The sequence below is a fragment of the Gymnoscopelus microlampas genome (genome assembly GCF_963454915.1).
Source record: "Gymnoscopelus microlampas genome assembly, chromosome: 12".
Taxonomy (NCBI): domain Eukaryota; kingdom Metazoa; phylum Chordata; class Actinopteri; order Myctophiformes; family Myctophidae; genus Gymnoscopelus; species Gymnoscopelus microlampas.
In genome coordinates this window covers 47,072,687-47,098,222 of record NC_139949.1, presented here as the reverse complement: position 1 = coordinate 47,098,222, position 25,536 = coordinate 47,072,687, and the positions used below count along the sequence as shown (strand labels likewise).

The 25,536-nt window shown below is 43.4% G+C and overlaps 2 protein-coding genes across 2 annotated transcripts; both read left to right on the top strand.

Annotated features, from left to right (window-relative positions):
* Positions 1-4,749: 4,749 nt before the first annotated feature.
* On the top strand, positions 4,750-6,965 carry LOC311057389 (UDP-glucuronosyltransferase 2C1-like; the record flags this gene model as incomplete). The annotated part of the gene is made up of 3 exons (XM_084074348.1): positions 4,750-5,052; positions 5,233-5,946; positions 6,381-6,965. 3 exons carry the CDS (start codon positions 4,750-4,752, stop codon positions 6,963-6,965), a joined length of 1,602 nt encoding a protein of 533 aa, XP_083930474.1.
* A 5,071-nt stretch (positions 6,966-12,036) lies between these two features.
* On the top strand, positions 12,037-22,484 carry LOC311057388 (uncharacterized protein; the record flags this gene model as incomplete). Its single annotated transcript, XM_084074347.1, has 7 exons — positions 12,037-12,339; positions 12,532-13,245; positions 13,606-14,103; positions 17,516-17,579; positions 18,646-18,950; positions 20,831-21,544; positions 21,900-22,484. 7 exons carry the CDS (start codon positions 12,037-12,039, stop codon positions 22,482-22,484), a joined length of 3,183 nt encoding a protein of 1,060 aa, XP_083930473.1.
* Positions 22,485-25,536: the final 3,052 nt, after the last annotated feature.

Sequence of the window (25,536 nt, the reverse complement as noted above, 5' to 3'; positions counted from 1 at the left end):
CCTTTCAGTCCAGTTTTTACAGCTCACTGTATCTCTGCAAGACATCACTCAATAAGGCAAGCCATATCTTCAAAACTGGTGGGTCAAACTGCACAACCAATATGTCAATTTGTAGATATGATTCCCTGCTTTCCTATGACATGAAAAAACTAAAATTTAAAAATGTCCAATGACTGTGTGTTTGTGGTGGTGGGTCACATACGTATTAACCATTTCACTGTATGTTTTGTAATGGACTCACACCGCCCCAAGAAATGTCAGTCCGGTATGTATACAGAAGATGAAAAAAATTGAGTTATGGAATTAAGGCAAACAAGCAGAACAGAAAATTACTCTCACATGCTGGTACTTTGGATACTTGATGGCCAAATCTTAACAAAACAAAAATGTATAATCATTTACATATAAAATGTTTAGTTATTTTTCCCCTCCTCCAAATAAGCCTTCTGATATCCAGTTTATTTGAATGCAGTGGATCGTCACCTCAAATGACTCACCTGTTTAAACCTGTTTGAAGAATAAAACAAGTTGACCGCAGTTCCTCTGAACATTGTTTGACTGTACTGGGAAGATAAACACCTGGGCATATTTTAACATTTGCAAATGTTAAAATAATAATGAAATTATTTGGCACAATGTGTGAGTACACATGCCCTGGGTGTTTATCTATGAACACACACACACACACACACACACACACACACACACACACACACACACACACACACACACACACACACACACACACACACACACCCCTCCTCCTCCTCGGCAGTCCATTGTAGTCGAAGATGGCGTAGCCTCCTTGTGCTGTGATGGGTTTCTCAGTGGTTATCTTTGCTGGTGACGATGCCACTGTGAAGGCCGATTCTGGAACCACATATCCTGCCACAGTTAGGACATGCGAGGCCTGGATCAGGAGGCTGAGATGGTACTGGATCAGCATGGAGGTGTCTTTGCTGGGAGGCATGCGTTAATCCGACAGACCTTGACAGACCTTTTCTCCGACTATGTGGCATCCGCGTGCGGTTAGGGTTAGGGTGCGGGTTTGGTTCGGGTTTACTGTTTAATGTCGGAGCACTGCGCTGTCGGAGGAATGCGCTGTCGGACTAACGTATTGCACCCGTCTTTGCTGGCGGCGCACCATCCTATGCTGGGTGCGTTTCTCCTCAAGGTGTGAGACCCCTTCGTGGCATAAAGAACGCCAGAGTGGCCGAATAGCTGCAGCTGACTCCAGGTCGTTGGGCTTGATGTTGCACCTCTTTAGAGTCTGTTTCAGCTGGTCTCTATACCATAGCTTTATTTGTCCACTTTTGTGTCCACTTTTGTGTAAGGTTTTGTGTAAGGTTTTGCAGAAAGAGTTGAATATTGAAATATGTATGGAAACAGGTGAATAGTGCTTATGGTTAGGGGAAGTGTGTGTGTGCGTTTGTGTGCGTGTGTGCGTGCGTGCGTGCGTGCGTGCGTGCGTGCGTGCGTGTGTGTGTGCGCGCGGATGTGCGTAAAGTATGTGCGTGCGTGTTTGTGTGATTGTGCTACAACAACTGTAATAACTGGGTCAAACCTTTTATGAACATGTTTTGAACTGGTAAACAACGACAAGAATGCTCAGTGATAATACATCACTACTGTATTTCCCCCTCTTTTTTCTCTGTTTAGGCACCATGCCATCGTGTCCTGCATGGGGAATGTTATATTTTACGAATGTTTTACGTTATGTGTGAGTAGGTTTTATACTGTGATTGATATGCAAGGGATAATGCATGGGGAGGTAGTCATTATTGAAATTTAAAGCCCGACAGGGCGATTAACCACCGAGGCGAAGCCGAGGTGGTTAATCGCCCTGAAGGGCTTTAAATTTGGGCTTTAAATTTGAAGTATTTCCTTGCTTACGGCAATGAAAGTATTCCATAAGTATTGGGCTGGGCGGACAAGTTCGCCTCGCAAAAACAAATGACGAAATGGAAAAAAAACTCGCCCCAAAACACACTCGCCCCCCATTCTATTTACTGCCGATTTGCCTGTAATACCGCCGGATTTGCCCCGGGGCGACTATGTTTTGGGGCGAGCGTTTTGGTATTCCCTCGTTGTTGTGCCACGATAAACAAGGAAGTGCAGTGGATCAAATAGAATGACTTTTCGGTTATTGCATCGTCTATTTCTCACTTCAAATGTTTTCAAAAACATTCTTGAGAGCAACGTTTAGTTGTAAATGACATTGGTTGTTTGTTTACATGGCTGTCAATGTTGGATAAAGCATAAAATCAAGCAGGGCAGGTTGATATGAGCAGGTGTTCTGAGTCTCTGATTACACAGTTTCCTCGTCGGTCTCACCGGTCATTATCATCGGTCATTATCCAGAAATAATGACCGATGACTGACCAATCAGAATTGAGCATTCAACCAAGCCGTGTAATAAGTATAGCTGTAGAACAGTCTAGCTTGTGTGTCAAGGATATGCAGACTGAGCACACAACTTGTTTTTGTAGATGTGAATGTTTATTCACAGTGACATGACATGTGCCTTGTGTAAGCTCGTGATACTACTGATAAGAGACCCATTCAGGTTGACGGTCACGTTCAGACGGACACAGGGAGACTGGCATTTGAACTCAAATGTAAGGATTTGTACACATACACCTGAAGCCTATAACAGGACATTTACAGAAAAGGTGAGTTCACTCTCAATGCATTGTAATATTCTTTGATTATAGATTCATTATTTAGCTCCTTTTTTTTTTTTTTTTTACATATTGTGTACAAAGAGGATATATTTAATACCGTTCTGATTTGTTCAGTGATAAGGCAGAATCTTATGCAGGTTAAAAAGTTAAAATGTCCAACTGAAATCGCTCCATTATAGTTTTTCCTCAGTTGCATAGACACAACTTCTAGACCTCACCATTTATCAAATCCTTCTCCATGAAACAAAAACATGCACACCCACCGGTACAAACATCTAACTTCTGGGTCCCAAAGCATATTTTGCCCGCAGAAACACACACACACACACACACAAGCAGTAAGATAACACTGACTATCCAAATAACCCTTCACACCTGTTCTCGTTGGCACAGCAAGGAGTGATAACTCTAGCCACAGTCGACCGAGGAGTTGCTGATAAGAGTCTGAGGAAATTGATGAGTACAGGAATATTTTTTATTTTTCTACAAATACTATTGTCTTTACCTTCTACTGTTGTTATTCTTAATTATCTCGATGTTGTTGTTACTACTGCTACAATGTTCACAACCAAATAATTTGACTCTTGTGTAGTGTTTGATGTGCAACAATAATAAGTATCTTGAATCTTGAATACACAGATAAGATAGCAGCGTTTGAATAACCCAACGTGGGGAGACGGAGAATAAGTGCATGATTCACATGACAGAACCAAGAGATGTTATGTTTTTGATCTACGTATGATATGGAAGGATGTAAAAGTAATCCTGACCCATTATAAAATATGAAGACTTTGAGGCGGTGGATCAGTTTTGTTGTTACTTTGTGTGAGTGCAGTTGGGACCGGCATGCCTACAACCTGTATCACCTCACCTATAATAAATATATTGAACTCTTTGATTTGAGTTCTGGGATTTGTCGTGGGAATGGGATCCATTGTTAGGATCCATTGTTCCAAAGCATATGATATGGACAGGCCCTATTTATTGACCGTACAATTCTGGGTGGTGTGTTAAAGATTTTGAGGCTTGGTGTTTGCACATGGAGAAAGGTGTGTTTTTAGCGGTGCCAACCGCTCTATACGTGGCTTTTGACTTTTGTATGTCCGTCCGGCCGGCGGTTTCAGCACGGGATGAGCACGGCAAAGAAGCAAACAGCTATAACTTCAGTTTGCAGCATGCCACCAAGTCCAAATTTGGTATGTGGACTTAGACCACCAATAGGGACGAGCATGAATTGATGACGTTATCAAAAAGGGGTCCAGGGACCCCCAGCGCCCGTATGAGCACGGGATGAGCACGGGATTTTAAACAGCTATAACTCCAGTTTGCAGCATGCCACCAAATCCACATTTGGTATGTGGACTTAGACCACCAATAGGCACGAGCATGAATTGATGAAGTTATCAAAGAGGGGTCCAGGGACCCCCCGCGCCCGTATGAGCACGGGATGAGCACGGGATTTTAAACAGCTATAACTCCAGTTTGCAGCATGCCACCAAGTCCACATTTGGTATGTGGACTTAGACCACCAATAGGCACGAGCATGAATTGATGAAGTTATCAAAGAGGGGTCCAGGGACCCCCCGCGCCCGTATGAGCACGGGATGAGCACGGGATTTTAAACAGCTATAACTCCAGTTTGCAGCATGCCACCAAGTTCACATTTGGTATGTGGACTTAGACCACCAATAGGGCCCAGCATGAATTACTTAAGCCCCGCCCCCTCTGTCTGCCCATTGGCTGGGCTTTAAACAGCCATCATTCCAGTTTGCAGCATGCTATGGAGTACAAATTTTGTACATGGACTCAGACCACCAATAGGGACGCATTGAAATGAGTTAAGGCCCGCCCCAAAGGCACCGCTTCCTTCACACAGGGTGTGATTTTTTTAGTTTATGTTGGAAGTATTTGAATGAATTGTATACAGAGCATGTTTTTGGTGAATTAACATAAAGTGTGATGAATTGATTTATTTCTCCACTTTTGTGTAAGGTTTTGCAGAAAGAGGAAACAGGTGAATAGTGTACTACTGTATTTCCCACTCTTTTTTCTCTCTCTAGGCACCATGCCATTGTGTCCTGCATGGGGAATGTCCACATTCCTGGGAGTATGTCTGGTCTCCTTGCTTCTCACATGGCCCTGCGAGGCAGGGAGGATCCTGGTGTTCCCTGTAGATGGGAGCCACTGGATCAACATAAAAGTCATGATTGAGGAACTCCATGCCAGAGGACACCGTATGGACGTGATAAGAGAGTCTTCCAGCTGGTACATCGAACATTATTCACCTCATTATAACACCATTGTCATCGAACGGGCTGACAATGGTGGATTTAAGGATTTCGAGGAGTTCTTCAAAATGCACGTGAAGGTACACCAACTAACTGACTGACTGACTGACTGACTGACTGACAGTCAGACAGACAGACAGACAGACAGACAGACAGACAGACAGACAGACTGAGAGTCATTGATACATCCAACCACTTACTCAATTGCTCATTAATGAATGATCCAATCCAATGATGTATTTTCCTTATCTCTTTCTCAGGCGCAGCGGGAAAGCACCTCAGCGCTCACTTTCTTTAAACTCACCATAAACTTTTTCTCCATGATCTCCCAGGCCCATTCAATGAACTGTGAAATGGTCATTCAAATGCTTGAGGACAAAGACCTGGTCAAGAGCTTGCTTGATGCCCAGTATGACCTGGTACTGACAGACCCTGCCATCACAGGTGGAGTCATACTGGCCAAGTATCTCAAGCTCCCTGTGGTGCTCAATGTCCGCTGGATCACCAGTGGGGATGGACAGTTTGCCATAGCTCCCTCTCCTCTCTCATACATCCCTGTGCCGGGATCCGGCCTCACGGACAAGATGAACTTCATGCAAAGGGTCAAGAACATGCTGTTCCATGGCCTCATAGTCTTCCAGCAGAGGATCCTTGTGGGGCCTCACTACGATGCTTTCTGTGACAAATATATCGAAGGCGGATGTGACATCATGACACTGCTTCAGGAGGCCGACATATGGCTGTTCAGGTCAGACTTCGTGTTCGACTTCCCGCGGCCCACCATGCCAAACGTCATCTACATCGGGGGGTACCAGTGCAAGCCGAGCCAGCCACTGCCGGCAGAGCTGGAGGAGTTTGTCCAGAGCGCCGGGGAGTATGGTGTGATCATCATGACTCTGGGTACATTGGTCAAGGCTTTACCGAGTGAGATCACCCATGAAATCGCCGGCGTCTTCGCCAAAATGCCTCAGAAGGTAACAGTTATTTTGGCCTTTATTTCCATTTTGATGCGACATTCAGTCAATGTTAATCAAATAAACCTTGATTCAATCAAGGTCAATACATTGGTAATTAAAAAAACACTAGCGTAGATCATATCCTGGTTATGGATAATTGTTCTTCCACTCAACAATACACTTATTTGGGTCCTCAATAATAAAAGCGTTACACCACCGTGTGTAATGCTTTTATGTGAAGTCAATCAGATCTCGAGATATGCGAAGGAGAGCATAAACAGAGATTTTAGTTTATGATGATTGAAATGAATTCAGATGAATAATTCATCTGAATTCATTTCAATCATCATAAACTAAAATCTAAAATCTTATTCAGACAATTATTGTCTGAATAATCAAAAACTATTCTGCAGTTTAAATGTATTTTCTTTTGGTCTTCTTTTGATTGTCAGGTAATATGGAGGCACATCGGTGAACGTCCTTCTACTTTGGGCAACAACACCCTGCTAGTGGAATGGATGCCCCAGAGGGACCTGCTCGGTCACTCCCAGATCAAGGCCTTTGTCGCTCACGGAGGAACCAACGGAGTCCAAGAGGCCATTTACCACGGAGTGCCCGTTCTCGGCATACCCCTGTTCTTTGACCAGTACGACAACCTGCTGCGTCTGCAGGAAAGAGGAGCTGCTAAGATCATAGAGCTCGCCAACGTCAACGGGCACACTTTTGATCAGGGTCTAAACGAGGTGCTCCACCAAGACACCTACAGGAAGAACATGCAGAGACTCTCCCGTCTGCACAGGGATCAACCCATCACACCTATGGACCACGCCATCTTCTGGGTGGAGTTTGTGATGCGTCACAAAGGAGCGGCTCACCTGCGTACTGAGGCCTACAGGATGCCGTGGTACGCGTACTACTCTGTGGATGTATTCCTGGTTCTGCTGACTGCTGTAGGTCTCCTCGTGTTCACTACTGTGATCATGTTCAGGTTCCTGTGCTGCAGAGGAAGGAGAAAGATCAAGGATAAGCAACAATAACCCAATAGAAAGTTGACTTTGACCACACATGATACAGTGAACAGTAGAAAATGTGCTCCTCGGAGCACAGGTCTCCGCCAGGCGAGGTGGTAAAACTGTTCCTGATTGATTCTGTCTTACCTATTTATATTACATATTGTGATGTCACGTGAAGCTTGACCAATGTTAGGTGTTCACAGACCATGTGCCCATGTATGGAGCTGGACGGACACAAGGACGGACAATATTGTGATGTCACTGGACGGACACAACATACTCTCCACCATGCCTTCGGCCTGGCGGAGACAATTACCTCAGATATTACATCACTCAAGGAATCACAAATCCTATATCAGCCAATCAGGCATCAGCTTATTTTTTCTTGTGGAGTATTATTAACATGGACAAAAATGTCTCTAGTTTGGCATCAGAGTCATCCAGGCAGCACTGACGGGAGTTTCGGCACCTGGAAGAATCACTGCAACAGTGTCGAACTCTGTGGGCCTTGAATTGGATCTCTGTGGAGTCTGATCTCTGTGGACCTCTTGGGTTTCATATTGGTTTTCCTTTCTGGACATGTGTTCCTCCATGTGTCACACTTTCTAAATCTTCCACTTTGTAGTTACATGACAGTATAAGCTTCTCCAGCTATTCATAGTATGTTTTTTCAGTTTAGATGAATGGATTCGGGATCCATTGTTCTAAGCCAAGGCATAAGATTGTTCAACATATTCTGCCTAATCAGTTGAAACAGAACCTGAATGTGTTATCAATAATTTGTGAAGAGCAGTGTGGTAATGGTTGAGTGTTGTGAGCTTCACTTTTATAAAGGCTAAATGTGAATTAATAGCAGCATTTTTTATCATTTCCTTATTTAATATGAATAAGAACTTTAGTGCTTGTAGATTGCCCTGTATGTTTTGTAATGGACTCACACCGCCCCATGAAATGTCAGTCCGGTTCGTATACAGAAGATGAACAAAATGGAGTTATGGAATTAAGACAAACAAGCAGAACAGAAAATTACTCTTACATGCTGGTACTTTGGCTACTTGACGGCCAAATCTTAACAAAACAAAAATGTATAATCATTTACATATAAAATGTTTAGTTATTTTTCCCCTCCTCCAAATAAGCCTTCTGATATCCAGTTTATTTGAATGCAGTGGATCGTCACCTCAAATGACTCACCTGTTTAAACCTGTTTGAAGAATAAAACAAGTTGACCGCAGTTCCTCTGAACATTGTTTGACTGTACTGGGAAGATAAACACCTGGGCATATTTTAACATTTGCAAATGTTAAAATAATAATGAAATTATTTGGCACAATGTGTGAGTACACATGCCCTGGGTGTTTATCTATGAACACACACACACACACACACACACACACACACACACACACACACACACACACACACACACACACACACACACACACACACACACACACACACTCCTCCTTCTCCTCCTCGGCAGTCCATCGTAGTCGAAGATGACATAGCCTCCTTGTGCTGTGATGGGTTTCTCAGTGGTTATCTTTGCTGGTGACGATGCCACTGTGAAGGCCGATTCTGGAACCACATATCCTGCCACAGTTAGGACATGCAAGGCCTGGATCAGGAGGCTGAGATGGTACTGGATCAGCATGGAGGTGTCTTTGCTGGCACCGTACCATCCTATGCTGGGTGCGTTTCTCCTCAAGGTGTGTGACCCCTTCATGGCATAAAGAAAGCCAGAGGGGCCGATTAGCTGCAGCTGACTCCAGGTTGTTGGGCTTGATGTTGCACCTCTTTAGAGTCTGTTTCAGCTGGTCTTTATACCGTATAGCTTTATTTGTCCACTTTTGTGTAATGTTTTGCAGAAAGAATATTTAAATATGTATGGAAACAGGTGAATAGTGCTTATGGTTAGGGGAAGTGTGTGCGTGTGTGTGTGTGTGTGAGTGAGTGAGTGTGTGCGCATGCGTGCATGCGTGTGTGCGTGCGTGTTTGTGTGATTGTGCTACAACAACTGTAATAGCCACGGACACCACCTGGAAAACGAAAGCCTGGGCGGCCAAAGAACACCTGGCGGAGAACAGTTGAAGGGGAGCTGAAAGAGATGAAGCTTACATGGGGCGAGGCACAGAAAGTAGCACAACAGCGAGATGAATGGCGTCGAGTCGTCGAAGCCTTATTTCCCATCCGGGAAGAAGAGGATTAAGTAAGTAAGTAACTGTAATAGCTGGGTCAAATGGGGAATGGGATATTTTACGAATGTTTTACTTTATGTGTGAGTAGGTTTTATACTGTGATTGATATGTATAGCTGCAGAACAGTCTAGCTTGTGTGTCAAGGATATGCAGACTGAGCACACAACTTGTTTTTGTAGATGTGAATGTTTATTCACAGTGACATGACATGTGCCTTGTGTAAGCCCGTGATACTACTGATAAGAGACCCATTCAGGTTGACGGTCACGTTCAGACGGACACAGGGAGACTGGCATTTGAACTCAAATGTAAGGATTTCTACACATACTACAGTGGTGACCACCTGAAGCCTATAACAGGACATTTACAGAAAAGGTGAGTTCACTCTCAATGCATTGTAATATTCTTTGATTATAGATTCATTATTTAGCTCCTTTATTTTTGTTTACATATTGTGTACAAAGAGGATATATTTAATACCGTTCTGGTTTGTTCAGTGATAAGGCAGAGTCTTATGCAACCCAGGACAAGGTTAAAATGTCCAACTGAAATCGCTCCATTATAGTTTTTCCTCAGTTGCATAGACACAACTCCTAGACCTCACAGTTTTCTCAAATCCTTCTCCATGCGTAAAACATGCACACCCACTGGTACAAACATCTAACTTCTGGGTCCCAAAGCATATTTTGCCCGCAGAAACACACACACAAGCAGTAAGATAACACTGACTATCCAAATCCAAACCCTTCACACCTGTCTCGTTGGCACAGCAAGGAGTGATAACTCTAGCCACAGTCGACCGAGGAGTTGCTGATAAGAGTGTGAGGAAATTGATGAGTACAGGAATATTTTTTATTTTTCTACAAATACTATTTTCTTTACCTTCTACTTACTTCTGTTGTTATTCTTAGTTATCTCTTTGTTGTTGTTACTGCTGCTGCTACAATGTTGTTCACAACCAAATAATTTGACTCTTGTGTAGTGTATGATGTGCAACAATAAGTATCTTGAATCTTGAATACACAGATAAGATAGCAGCGTTTGAATAACCCAACGTGGGGAGACGGAGAATAAGTGCATGATTCACATGACAGAACCAAGAGATGTTATGTTTTTGTTCCATATCTTCCATACATCCTTCCATATCTATGATATAGAAGGATGTAAAAGTGCTCCTGACCCATTATAAAATATGAAGACTTTGAGGCGGTGGATCAGTTTTGTTGTTACTTTGTGTGAGTGCAGTTGGGACCGGCATGCCTACAACCTGTATCACCTCACCTATCTACTTATATAATCGAGGGTTGACTTCCGCCGCGCCACTGACGCCATACCCACAGCTCTGTTGTCGAGTAAACACAACACCGACACACCACATCTCGCCACCGCAGTAGCCACGGCGTGCGCGCGGAATTTACGGGTGGCGTAGGCCACCTATCATTGCTCACTACATATTTTCCACCTCGCAACATAATTAATTCTACTCACCACATTACGTCCCCAACGGAAGGGGAAACAGTTCCGCACCGTTTACCATGCGCACCACCGACACCGAACGCCGCCGGGTTTAGCCGAAACAACACGAAGCGGCCGCCATTGAAACTCCGCCAGAAGAACAACAACAGAAGCGCCTCCTTCACCTCCCCTTCACTGCACCGTGTGTTCTGCTTACACGCTCAATTCAGGTCACTACAATGCTAATCTGAGTTCCCAGAAGTTTTCGCCAGCTCTGGCCAGGAACTTCGATCTGGACCAGAGCCCTGGTATTTGTGGGCGGGATGTAACTTACGCTCAGAATCTGAGCGGACACGCCTCTTACCGGTCTGAGAGCTGTGCAACTCGACTAAAAAGTCCGACGAGAGGCAAAGAGCAGTACACAACAATGGCAGCCGAAATTTCTCAAGGGGAAATTGCTTCCCGTCGATCCTATTTAGATGCAACACCCACTGCATGTGGATCCCGCCCCCTTTTCTTCATTGGCTGTTGATTTGAATCAGAACACAGTGGCCGCGCCCCTGTTGTCCAGGATCCAAGCCGAAGACTCCCAGACTACTACAATGCTAATACATTAACGGTCAACCTCGCAATCACACGCTTCTCCGTTTAGTGTTTCATTAGCGCGAGCGTGGAAAACAACAACAGCGCGTTGTGTTGCTGCGCAGCTGCTAGACAATAGCCTAGGATCATGATACCAAGGACTCGACAGTGATGTCATCATTATGCAACCCGGAAGTAAAGATACGAAGGATTCGTCAGTGATGTCAGCCATCTGCGTTGCCACGTTGCCAAAACAACACAAGCACAAAACACACACAAATATCAGTGTTGTCACATTTGCGCCAGAAACAAGCAACCACCTTCTTGAAAAAAAAAAAAACAGCCGAAGGGGTCCGCCATGATCCACGGGGATCCCAACACTCCCAGGGGGTACACGGACCACCAGGGGGTCCGCGGACCCCCACGAAAAAAATAAATATATATATTTTTTTCCTATTTTTTTACTTTTGGAAATTTTTATCCCACCATTTTGGTACCCCAAAATAAGTGCGCCCTTACAGCCCTAGAGCCCCGTGCGCGGCTAGCGGGCACTCTTTGATTTGAGTTCTGGGATTTGTCGTGGGATCCATTGTTAGGATCCATTGTTCCAAAGCATATGGACAGGCCCTGTTTATTGACCGTACAATTCTGGGTGGTGTGTTAAAGATTTTGAGGCTTGGTGTTTGCACATGGAGAAAGGTGTGTTTTTTAGTCTATGTTGGAATTATGTTTTTGGTGAATTAACATAAAGTGTGATGAATGATTTATTTCTCCACTTTTGTGTAAGGTTTTGCAGAAAGAGGAAACAGGTGAATAGTGTACTACTGTATTTTCCGCTCTTTTTTCTCTGTTTAGGCACCATGCCATCGTGTCCTGCATGGGGAATGTCCACATTCCTGGGAGTATGTCTGGTCTCCTTGCTGCTCACATGGCCCTGCGAGGCAGGGAGGATCCTGGTGTTCCCTGTAGATGGGAGCCACTGGATCAACATAAAAGTCATGATTGAGGAACTCCATGCCAGAGGACACCGTATGGACGTGATAAGAGAGTCTTCCAGCTGGTACATCGAACATTATTCACCTCATTACAACACCATTGTCATCGAACGGGATGACAATGGTGGATTTAAAGATTTCCAGGAGTTCTTCAAAATCCACATGAAGGTACGCCAACTGACTGACTGACTAACTGACAGACAGACAGACAGACAGACAGACAGACAGACAGACAGACAGACAGACAGACAGATAGACAGACAGACAGACAGACAGTCATTGATACATCCACCCACTTACTCAATTGCTCATTAATGAATCATCCAATCCAATGATGTATTTTCCTTATCTCTTTCTCAGGCGCAGCGGGAAAGCACCTCAGCGCTCACTTTCTTTAAACTCACCATAGACTTTTTCTCCATGATCTCCGACGCCCATTATCTAACCTGTGAAATGGTCATTCGAATGCTTGAGGACAAAAACCTGGTCAAGGGCTTGCTGGATGCCCAGTATGACCTGGTACTGACAGATCCTGCCGGCGCAGGTGGAGTCATGCTGGCCAAGTATCTCAAGCTCCCTGTGGTGCTCAATGTCCGCTGGATCCCCAGTGGAGATGGACAGTTTGCCATTTCTCCCTCTCCTCTCTCATACATCCCTGTGACGGGATCCGGCCTCACGGACAAGATGAGCTTCATGCAGAGAGTCAAGAACATGCTGTTCTACATCCTCATAGTCTTCCAGCAGAGGATCCTTGTGGGGCCTCATTACGATGCTATCTGTGACAAATATATCGAAGGCGGATGTGACATCATGACACTGCTTCAGGAGGCCGACATATGGCTGTTCAGGTCAGACTTCGTGTTCGACTTCCCACGGCCCACCATGCCAAACGTCATCTACATAGGGGGGTACCAGTGTAAGCCGAGCCAGCCACTGCCGGCAGAGCTGGAGGAGTTTGTCCAGAGCGCCGGGGAGCACGGTGTAATCATCATGACTCTGGGTACATTGGTCAAGGCTTTACCGAGGGAGATCGCCGATGAAATCGCCGGCATCTTCGCCAAAATGCCTCAGAAGGTAACAGATGTTTTGGCCTTTGTTTCCATTTTAATGCGACATTCAGTCAATGTTAATCAAATAAACCTTGATTCAATCAAGGTCAATACATTCGTAATTTTAAAAACACTAGCGTAGATCATATCCTGGTTATGGATAACTGTTCTTCCACTCAACAATACACTTATTTGGGTCCTCAATAATAAAAGTGTTACACCACCGTGTTTAATGCTTTTATGTGAAGTCAATCAGATCTCGAGATATGCGAAGGAGAGATTTTAGTTTATGATGATTGAAATGAATTCAGATATATTGTCTGAATAATCAAAAACTATTCTGCAGTTTAAATTTATTTTCTTTTGGTCTTCTTTTGATTGTCAGGTAATATGGAGGCACATCGGTGAACGTCCTTCTACTTTGGGCAACAACACCCTGATAGTGGAATGGATGCCCCAGAGGGACCTGCTCGGTCACTCCCAGATCAAGGCCTTTGTCGCTCACGGAGGAACCAACGGAGTCCAAGAGGCCATTTACCACGGAGTGCCCGTTCTCGGCATACCCCTGTTCTTTGACCAGTATGACAACCTGCTGCGTCTGCAGGAGAAAGGAGCTGCAAAGATCATAGAGCTCGCCAACGTCAACGGGCACACTTTTGATCAGGGTCTAAACGAGGTGCTCCACCAAGACACCTACAGGAAGAACATGCAGAGACTCTCCCGTCTGCACAGGGATCAACCCATCACACCTATGGACCACGCCATCTTCTGGGTGGAGTATGTAATGCGTCACAAAGGAGCGGCTCATCTGCGTACTGAGGCCTACAGGATGCCATGGTACGCATACTACTCTGTGGATGTATTCCTGGTTCTGCTGACTGCTGTAGGTCTCCTCGTGTTCACTACTGTGATCATGTTCAGGTTCCTGTGCTGCAGAGGAAGGAGAAAGATCAAGGATAAGCAACAATAACCCAATATAATGTTGACTTTGACCACACATGATACAGTGAACAGTAACATAGAGAAAAACTAGAAAATGTGCTCCTCGGAGCACAGGTCTCCGCCAGGCGAGGTGGTAAAACTGTTCCTGATTGATTCTGTCTTACCTATTTATATTACATATTGTGATGTCACGTGAAGCTTGACCAATGTTAGGTGTTCACAGACCATGTGCCCATGTATGGAGCTGGACGGACACACGGACGGACAATATTGTGATGTCACTGGACGGACACAACATACTCTCCACCATGCCTTCGGCCTGGCGGAGACAATTACCTCAGATATTACATCACTCAAGGAATCACAAATCCTATATCAGCCAATCAGGCATCAGCTTATTTTTTCTTGTGGAGTATTATTAACATGGACAAAAATGTCTCTAGTTTGGCATCAGAGTCATCCTGGCAGCACTGACGGGAGTTTCGGCACCTGGAAGAATCACTGCAACAGTGTCGAACTCTGTGGGCCTTGAATTGGATATAGTATGATCTCTGTGGACCTCTTGGGTTTCATATTGGTTTTCCTTTCTGGACATGTGTTCCTCCATGTGTCACACTTTCTAAATCTTCCACTTTGTAGTTACATGACAGTTTAAGCTTCTCCAGCTATTCATAGTATGTTTTTCAGTTTAGATGAATGGATTCTGGATCCATTGTTCTAAGCCAAGGCATAAGATTGTTCAACATATTCTGCCTAATCAGTTGAAACAGAACCTTAATGTGTTATCAATAATGTAAAGGAGCCGTGTGGTAATGGTTGAGTGTTGTGAGCTTCACTTTTATAAAGGCTAAATGTGAATTAATAGCAGCATTTTTATCATTTCCTTATTTAATATGAATAAGAACTTTAGTGCTTGTAGATTTGCCTAAAGTACATGCTGGTACTTTGGCTACTTGACAACCAAATCGTAACAAACAAAAATCTATAATTATTTAGATATAAAATGTTTTGTTGGTTTTCCACTCCAAATAAGCCTCCTGATATCCAGTTTATTTGAATGCAGTGGATCGTCACCTCAACTGACTCACCTGTTTAGACCGGTTTGAAGAATAAAACAAGTTGACCGCATCTCCCCTGGGCATAGTTTGACTGTAGGCCTACTGGGAAAATAAAGACGTTGGTATATTTTAACATTTGCCAATTTGAATGAATAATTAAATTATTTGGCACAATGCGTGAGTACACATGCCCTTTTATCTATGAATACACACACACACACACACACACACACACACACACACACACACACACACACACACACACACACACACACACACACACACACACACACACACACACACACACACACACAGGGAAAATAATATTCTGATGAATCATCTATATTTATTTCATCAACAGCAAAACTGTGCAGGCACACTACCTGGATGCCAGAGCAGAATCTCTGACCCGAATCTTTCAGATCGGACTGTTATAGCGCCACCAGGAGGCCGATCTTTTGCAAAACACATTTTTGATATTGTTCCTACACATTTTGTCCAAACATCACGAAAATCGTTACACATTATCTCTATAGTCATAGGCACGGATCTGTGCGATTTTCTGTGCGATACTAACATGATACTAACATGATACTAACATGATACTAACATGATACTGACAATGCTACTGACCATGATACTGGCCATGATACTGACCATGATACTGACCATGATACCGACCATGATAGGCTACTGGCCATGATACGGACATGATACTGACCATGATACGGACACAATACTAAGATACAGATACGGATTATTACGATGTAAAACCTTTCTCAACAATATGCGACGTTATTACATTATGAACTGTTATTACATTATCAGCCGCTACGTAAGGTTCTTGATGCAAAACATTATTACATTATGCAAAAATCTGTTATACGTTATTCGCTCATGGTTTTATTACATTATGAGCTTATTATTACATTATGAGCTTTTATTACATTTAGTTTATTACATTATGAGCCGTTATTACATTATGAGCCGTTATTACATTATTATTATGTCTTATTATTATTACTATTATTATTACCAGAACATGATAAATGCACACAATAGTGTATATTTGTCCATGAAGCATTACGAATATCAGGTTGCCATATGGATGTTTACGGCACTCCCAGCTCAGCAACTGTATGTTATGCAGACCGAGCAAGCACACAACTTGTTTTTGTAGAGGTGAATGTTTATTCACAGTGCTTGCCAGTTCACACGCACCAACCACAACAAAAGCTATTGTACAAGGAAAATAACTAATATCAGCGGCACGCACCTATACATGCTGAAGTTCAAATTCTACCTGTAAATCAAACACATGGCACATGTTTATGGCAGCACACGCTCACCGCTCTCTCCTGCTGTCCTGCAAAGCCCAACTGCTGTGGGCATATAAGCATGACCCCCTGTTTGGCAAAGGTGTAGAAGGAAAACAGGAGGGGGCCTAGCATAGAGCCCTGGGGGACTCCGGTCAACTAAAGTATATAGGGTTTAAGTGGTTAAGGAGCATTTTAATACATCCTGTGCAGTCCTAATGGCTCCCTGTGCGATTCCTTTCCCTTTTCCCTCTCATTTCAAAGTGTGTAAGGGCCAATGCAGGAAATTACCAGTACATAATAAATGCACACAATATACAGTATGTGTATACTTTGTCCACGAAGCATTACAGACATCAGGTTGCCATATGGATGTCTACACTCCCAGGTTAGCTACTGTATGTTGCAAATTAACATTCAACCCTCAGGAACACAATTACAGACTAAACAGTCACCTGCTGTTTCCCATGTAGTGTGAGCGAGCAATCGCAGTATCATGATTTCCATGTGACTATTTAGATACTGGTGGAACAGGTGTGGGAAAAAAAAGTGTTTTACATTCAAGATGTTTATTTAAAATAAATACTTAGTTTGGACAAATTCTGAATTGTTGGATCATTCTTTCCATTTAATTTCCTATTTACTTTCTTTCCTAAAATGTGGAAGCCTTATTTATTACATGAAACCCTATCAGCTATCCTCTCTTCCAGCACATTCTGAAGAATCTAATACCCCTTAATAATCAGGTCCAGAGGTCTTATGATGTAATCCGGATAAGAAGAAAAAACTCCCACGACAAAGCTAAGTGCCTAGAGAGAGCAACGAACTAGACAGGTGACAGAAGGGTCATAGATAAGGTTACAAAACACCATACTAGGAGATGAAAGAGCAAACGTTTGTGAATCATTATGTTTTTGTTGAAACAGCGGTGGTTTTACATGACATGTGCCTTGTGTAAGCTCGTGATACTACTGATAAGAGACCCATTCAGGTTGACGGTCACGTTCAGACGGTCACAGAGAGACCGGCATTTGAACTCAAATGTAAGGATTTCTACACATACAGTAGTGACCACCTGAGGACTATAACAGTACATTTACAGAAACGGTGAGTTCACTCTCAATGGATTGTAATATTCTTTGATTATAGATTCATTATTTAGCTCCTTTTTGTATTTATTTTTTAACATATTGTACAAAGAGGATATCTTTAATACCGTTCTGGTTTGTTCAGTGATAAGGCAGAAACTTATGCAGCCTAGGACTAGGTTAATATGTCCAACTGAAATCGCTCCATTATAGTTTTTCCTCAGTTGAATAGACACAACTTCTAGGCCTCACCATTTTCTCAAATCCTTTCCCATGCGTAAAACATGCACATCCACCGGTACAAACATCTAATTTCTGGGTCTCAAAGCATATTTTGCCCGCAGAAACACACACACACAAGCACAAGATAGCACTGACTATCCAAATAACCCTTCACACCTGTTCTCGTTAGCACAGGGTGATAACTCTAGCCACAGTCGACCGAGGAGTTGTTGATAAGACTCTGAGGAAATTGATGAGTACAGGAATATTTTTTTTACAAATACTATTTTCTTTACCTTCTACTTACTTCTGTTGTTATTCTTAGTTATCTCTTTGTTGTAATAACCCAACGTGGGGAGACGGAGAATAAGTGCATGATTCACATGACAGAACCAAGAGATGTTACGTTTTTGATCTATGATATGGAAGGATGTAAAAGTGCTCCTGACCCATTATAAAATATGAAGACTTTGAGGCGGTGGATCAGTTTTGTTGTTACTTTGCGTGAGTGCAGTTGGGACCGGCATGCCTACAACCTGTATCACCTCACCTATGATATATATATATATATATCGTGTGTGTGTGTGTGTGTGTGTGTGTGTGTGTGTGTGTGTGTGTGTGTGTGTGTGTGTGTGTGTGTGTGTGCGTGTGCGTGTGCGTGTGTGTGTGTGTGTGCTACAACAACTGTAATAACTGGGTCAAACATTGTATGACCATGTTTTGAACTGGTAAACAAACACAAGAATGCTCAGTGATATTACATCACTACTGTATTTCCCCCTCTTTTTTCTCTGTTTAGGCACCATGCCATTGTGTCCTGCATGGGGAATGTCCACATTCCTGGGGGTATGTCTGGTCTCCTTGCTGCTCACATGGCCCTGCGAGGCAGGGAGGATCCTGGTGTTCCCTGTAGATGGGAGCCACTGGATCAACATGAAGGTCATGATTGAGGAACTCCATGCCAGAGGACACCGTATGGACGTGATAAGAGCGTCCACCAGCTGGTACAACAAAGATGATTCACCTCATTACAACACCATTGTCATCGAACAGGGCCCTGTCCTGGAGGACTTCTTCCAGGAGTTCTTGGAAATCCACATGAAGGTACGCCAACTAACTAACTCAGTTAGTAACTAACTAACTAAGGTAACTGATTGACTGACTGCTGACTGTGAGGTTCAATTCATGAAGGTCTCACAGGCAATTTTATTACCTGTGTAGGCCCTATAAAGAGAAGAATGCATTCGCCATCTGTTTTGAATAAGGGATGTCATGTTTTGCAAATAATTAAGTTTACCTAGACTAAAGGTAAAACCATTTCCCAATTCCATTTAAGGATGTGTTTTCCCTATAATTTATAATCATAAGTTATGGGCCATGACGGAGGCGCGCCGACTCAGCAGACCTTAAGGCTGAGGAGACGCGCCCTCGCGCCTCCAGGCGCGAGTGCCCGCGTCGACCAGCCGCTGGGCTGCTAGTCGACTCAGCGCCGTCCGAGTTATGTACCGATAGGGACAGAATCGTAAATATTATTGGTGCGGACTGCGTTTGCTCCACTGACTGCGTTTATCCCAACTACCACTCAAAGTGGCTCCTGGCCAACTGCCTGGATGAGGCAGACTTTATTTTTTAAAGCTTTGTGCTTTCTATTAGACTGTGCAGGGCAGAGGCGTCTAATCTCTGAGTCAGGGTGACCGCATACCCTCGGGTTAAAACTATTTCCTAATTCCAGTTAAGGATGTGTTTACACTATATTTTTTAGGACTATGGGGTAGATACTGAAGGGATACAGTTTTGGAAACAAGTTAGCATATCCACAGTTCTGATGTTCACACCTCCAATTTGGAAGACAATTAGCTCCCTGTTGATGGTCCAAATGTTGATGGCTCTTGGTATCAATGTGCCTTCATTGATATTCTCATTAGCTCAACAATGAGATCTCCCCCTCCACTTTGTGGTTGATGTAGGTGATCAACTCTATTGTTTAGTTTAGTAAGAGTATGTGGATAGTTCCAGTTTTTTTGGGCAGTTTAGAAGTTTAGGCCTCCTGGATATTTTGTGCTAAGTCTTGTAATCCATTCTTTTTCATGGAATCTTCTCTGTCCAATTGTCCAGCAGTCATTGAATTCCAAGCCGCATACTTTTATGGCATCAATCCCATGTGTCATAAAGTGTTGAACAATTAATAAATGGGTATCTTTTTCATTATTAATGGTGTACCTGTGTTGGCTTATTCTAATTGCTATGGAGTTGCCTGTCTCTCCTACATACTGTAATCCACACACTTGGCAAGTAATCAGATAAACACAATTTCTGGTGTTGTATGTGATGTTCTGTCTTAGGCTAATAATGTTTTTGTTTGTCCTGTTTTTAACCGTTTGTTTCGGGCTAAAGTAGTTAGGCCTTGCCCGTGCTACTTGGTTCCATGGCTTCAATTTGCTGTGGATCAAGTAGTCTTTCAGATTTTTGTTTTTCCTATAGGCCGAAATTATCTTAAAGTTCTGTAGGAGGTTTCCCCCCCTGTTTTCAAAATTGTTTTTGATGGCTCTGTTTGCCAATAAACTTTGGCTGGAAAATGTGGTTACTAAGGCTAGTGTGGGTTTCTCATTCCTTACTTTCACTTCCTGGAATGTGTTGTATGATTTCCTGAGGAATGTTCTTGTATATCCACGTTTCCTTAATGCTGTGAATAGAGTTTTGCAGGCATTTTCAAAATCTGCTGTTTGTGTGCAGATTCTCTTGAAACGTAGGAGTTGAGACTTGACTATTCCTGCGAAACAATGGGTTGGATGGAAGGATGTCTTGTGGAGCAGTGCATGTGTATCAGTCTCCTTAAAAAACACCTTTGAGTCCAGTTTGCCGGTGGTGTTAAAATCTTTCCCTGACTGACTGACTGACTGACAGTCATTGATTCATCCACTTACTCAATTGCTCATTAATGAATGATCCAATCCAATGATGTAATTTCCTTATCTCTTTATCAGGCACAGCGGGAAAGCATCTCCACGCTCGCTTTCTTAAAAATCACCAAAGACTTCTTCTCCATGATCTCCCAGGCCCATTCAATGAACTGTGATATGGTCATTCAAATGCTTGAGGACAAAGACCTGGTCAAGAGCTTGCTTGATGCCCAGTATGACCTGGTATTGACAGACCCTGCCATCACAGGTGGAGTCGTACTGGCCAAGTATCTCAAGCTCCCTGTGGTGCTCAATGTCCGTTGGATCACCAGTGGGGATGGACAGTTTGCCATAGCTCCCTCTCCTCTCTCATACATCCCTGTGCCGGGATCCGGCCTCACGGACAAGATGAGCCTCACGCAGAGGGTGAAGAACATGCTGTTCCATGGCATCATAGTCTTCCAGCAGAGGATCATGGTGGGGCCTCACTACGATGCTATCTGTGACAAATACATAGAGGGCGGATGTGACATCATGACACTGCTTCAGGAGGCCGACATATGGCTGTTCAGGTCAGACTTCGTGTTCGACTTTCCTCGACCCACCATGCCAAACGTCATCTACATAGGGGGGTTCCAGTGCAAGCCGAGCCAGCCACTGCCGGCAGAGCTGGAGGAGTTTGTCCAGAGCGCCGGGGAGCACGGTGTAATCATCATGACTCTGGGTACATTGGTCAAGGCTTTACCGAGTGATATCGCTGATGAAATCGCCAGCGTCTTCGCCAAAATGCCACAGAAGGTAACTGTTGTTTAGGCCTGTTAATTAAATAAACCTTGATTAAATGAATCAAGCTCAATCAGACGGTAATTCAAAACATACATACCTGTTCGTACATGGCTGCCATTGAAACATGTGCCGCTTCTGCATAACGGCATATCCAATCGCCTTCACAGTTAGCACTCCACTTCTTTGGGTCCTCAGTAATACACCCGCTAAGTGTGAAGTCATTTGGATGAACGGTTCTCGAGAAATTACATGAACACAGGCAGATTTTAGTTTACCACAAAAATAATTCAAGCTGTCTCAATTGTCAAAAAAACTGCTAGTCAGCCGTATAAACTTCTTTCATTTGTTTTCTTCATTTCATTATCAGGTAATATGGAAGCACAACGGTAAACGACCTTCTACTTTGGGCAACAACACCCTGATAGTGGAATGGATGCCCCAGAAGGACCTGCTTGGTCACTCCCAGATTAAGGCCTTTGTCGCTCACGGAGGAACCAACGGAGTCCAGGAGGCCATTTACCACGGAGTGCCCGTTCTCGGCATACCCCTGTTCTTTGACCAGTATGACAACCTGCTGCGTCTGCAGGAAAGAGGAGCTGCGAAGATCATAGAGCTTGCCAAAGTCAGCGGGCGCACGCTTGAGCAGGGTCTAAACGAGGTGCTCCACCAAGACACCTACAGGAAGAACATGCAGAGACTCTCCCGTCTGCACAGGGATCAACCCATCACACCTATGGACCACGCCATGTTCTGGGTGGAGTTTGTGATGCGTCACAAAGGAGCGGCTCACCTGCGTACTGAGGCCTACAGGATGCCGTGGTACGCGTACTACTCTGTGGATGTCTTCCTGGTTCTGCTGACTGCTGTAGGTCTCCTCATGTTCACTACTGTGATCACGATCAGGTTCCTGTGCTGCAGAGGAAGGAGAAAAAACAAGGATAAGCAGCAATAACCAAATACAAAGTTTACTTTGTCCACACACGCGCACCATTCATGTACAAACGCATGCACGCACACACACGATGCAAGTATCAAGTGCGGTACCCACTACCATTTGTCCAATCAACTTATTATGAAGATATCGGGATCTCTGATGTCATCAAAAACTGCTGACATTGCGTTGATGATGTACATGGATGGGAGACAGACAGACCCACAGACAGAGCGACAGTGAAACTTTTTTTTTTCTTTTTTGCAATGGCTTCTTGGCCAATGCCTAAACCCTCCCCACACATACACAGAGACATTCCGTGTATCCTCCACAGGCCCACACACAGACAGATACAGACATCCATGGATTTTCGGTTCTGGACAACCGCCGGTCCGACACACATCAAGTTTGAAGTTGATTGGTCGGACGGACGGTGTCGAAGTTATGCTTGGGACAGACACACAGATACACAGACACAGGTTTTGTGAATGTATAGATAGATACTAACTAGGAAAATCAATCTGCAATAAAAATGTCATGACCATCACAGCCCTAACTGTAACATTATGCTAAGACAAACTAACCTGAGATAGTATGTGATGCAATGATACTTCTCTCATATTGTAAATTCCATTAATTTCATTCATTTAGCAAGTGCCAATAAAGATCTAAGCTCTTCTTGTGGTTTATGGACCAATGTTACCTCATATATCTGAAAATAACTACCACTCCAGCCATGAACTGTCCTTAAAGGAGAATTCCGGTCATTTTAAGTGTTATGTTTGATGTGTGTCAAATCACTTACCAACGTAGGAATGAAAATCGCGTAACTCCACAGAGCCCCCTATCGACCCCCACCGTTGTCATTATAGGAGGATATAGGATAGCCCAAATTCGCCTATTTTAACCAATGCAAAGTCTGTTTTTTTGCTTCTAGTACTCATTGTTGAGTCCCATGATAATGTAACAGGCGCTAAAACTCCCGACAAGCTAACGGCTAATAACAGAACGAGCTAATGCTGGTTGCTGGTTTCTCTCCCGACCTGGCAACCTGGGGCTGCCATGCAGAGAGATAAGCAGCCCCAGCGTTAGCTCGTTTGTTATTAGCCGTTAGCTTGTCGGGAGTTTTAGCGCCTGTTACATTATCATGGGACTCAACAATGAGTACTAGAAGCAAAAAAACAGACTTTGCATTGGTTAAAATAGGCGAATTTGGGCTATCCTATATCCTCCTATAATGACAACGGTGGGGGTCGATAGGGGGCTCTGTGGAGTTACGCGATTTTCATTCCTACGTTGGTAAGTGATTTGACACACATCAAACATAACACTTAAAATGACCGAAATTCTCCTTTAACACTCCATACAAGTGTTTTCAGTTGTTCTTGCTTACTTACACCTCTAGTCAGATTGAAGCTGAGTGGAGCTATACTGACAATTCTATGATGTCACAAAATCCTTTGAGCAAACTGGCCTTCCCTTATAGGTGCAACAAAAAACCAACATGCTTGTGAGGGAGCTGCTATCAAAACTAGTGTGTGTGTGCATGCCCAGGCCCCACTCAGCCCTGAGAAGAGGTAATCAGCCAGACAAAATGAAAACACTTGTACTGTATGAGTGTTCAGGGGCTTTAAAATGACATCTTCCTTTTAGGGTGGTGCCTGGGGGGGGGGGGGGGGGCTCCTCAATGGCAGGTGAGCTAGTAGGGTATAATAGCAGTGTCACACATTTATGGGGAGGATTAATTGGCATAAGGACTAAATTGGGAGAAAAACATTGTTTAAAAAAAGGAGTAAAAAAGAAGAAATTCAATCACTGACCAAACAATTGCCTGCTGTTTCCGAGAGGGCTATAATAGGATCATGATTTCCATGTGACCATTTGTATCCTGGTGGAACAGATGAGGGAAAACATTGCATTAATTTAAAATGTTTATAAACAATAATTTAGATCATACAAATTCTAAATTGCTAGATCATTGTTTTCCATTGTATTTCCTGTTTACTTTCTTTCCTCAGGCAGCTGTGCCATTGTTACTTGAACCCTATCAACTTTCCTCTGTCGAGCACATTCTGCAGAATCTAATACCCCTTAATGATATGGTGAAACAGGCCCCATGGTCTTATGATGTAATTCGGCTTACAAAACAAAAAGGGGGGGAAAAGGAAAATCTCCCACGGCAAAGCTACAGTAAGATAAGTTGACAAAACATATGCCATAGTAAAAAGAGGTGAAAGAGCATACATTTGTGAATCATTCATGTTTTTGTGAGACGGCGGTTTTAAATGACATGTGCCTTGTGTAACCTTCTGATACTACTGATAAGAGATCCATTCAGGTTAAGGGTCACGTTCAGACTGTCACAGAGAGAATGGATCTTTGGACTGAAATGTGAGGATTTCTACACATACAGTAGTGACCACCTGAAGTCTATAACAGGACATTTCCAGCAAAGGTGAGTTCACACACTCAATGCATTGTAATATTTTCTGATTAAGATAATTATTTATTGCTCCTTTTAAGATATTTTGTAGAGCATATCTTTAATATGGTTCTAGTATGTTAAGGTGATAATGCAGGCTCTTACGCAACCCAGGACAAAGTTATCATGGTCAACCGAAATGGCTCCGTTGCAGTTTTACGCTCAGCTGCTTAGACACAATTCCTGGAACAACTCACCATTTTCTAAAATCTTCACACACAATTTTGAAAACTCACACCCCATGTTAATTGGGTAGGTTTAAATCACACAGAGAACTGGTTAACAGCAATAATTTGTTTCTTCCATTTAAAGGACCACTTATCCCATTTTCAACCTCTCTTTACATAGTCCGTCCTCAATAATGCTCATTATAACATGGTACCATTTCTGTCTGTTCGCTGTGTCTCAGAGTTGGGCTGTTGACAGCTAAGAAACCTGCCTACCAGTGGGGTTTGGTCATTCCAAACAAGATTTCAAACTATATATTTTTAATGTAAGAACAATGGCTTCTATGTCAGCATGCTAACTTTCTGGGAAGAGAATAGAGCTGTAGTTTCTATTAACTTGGAATCCCCATCGGTGATGTCATTG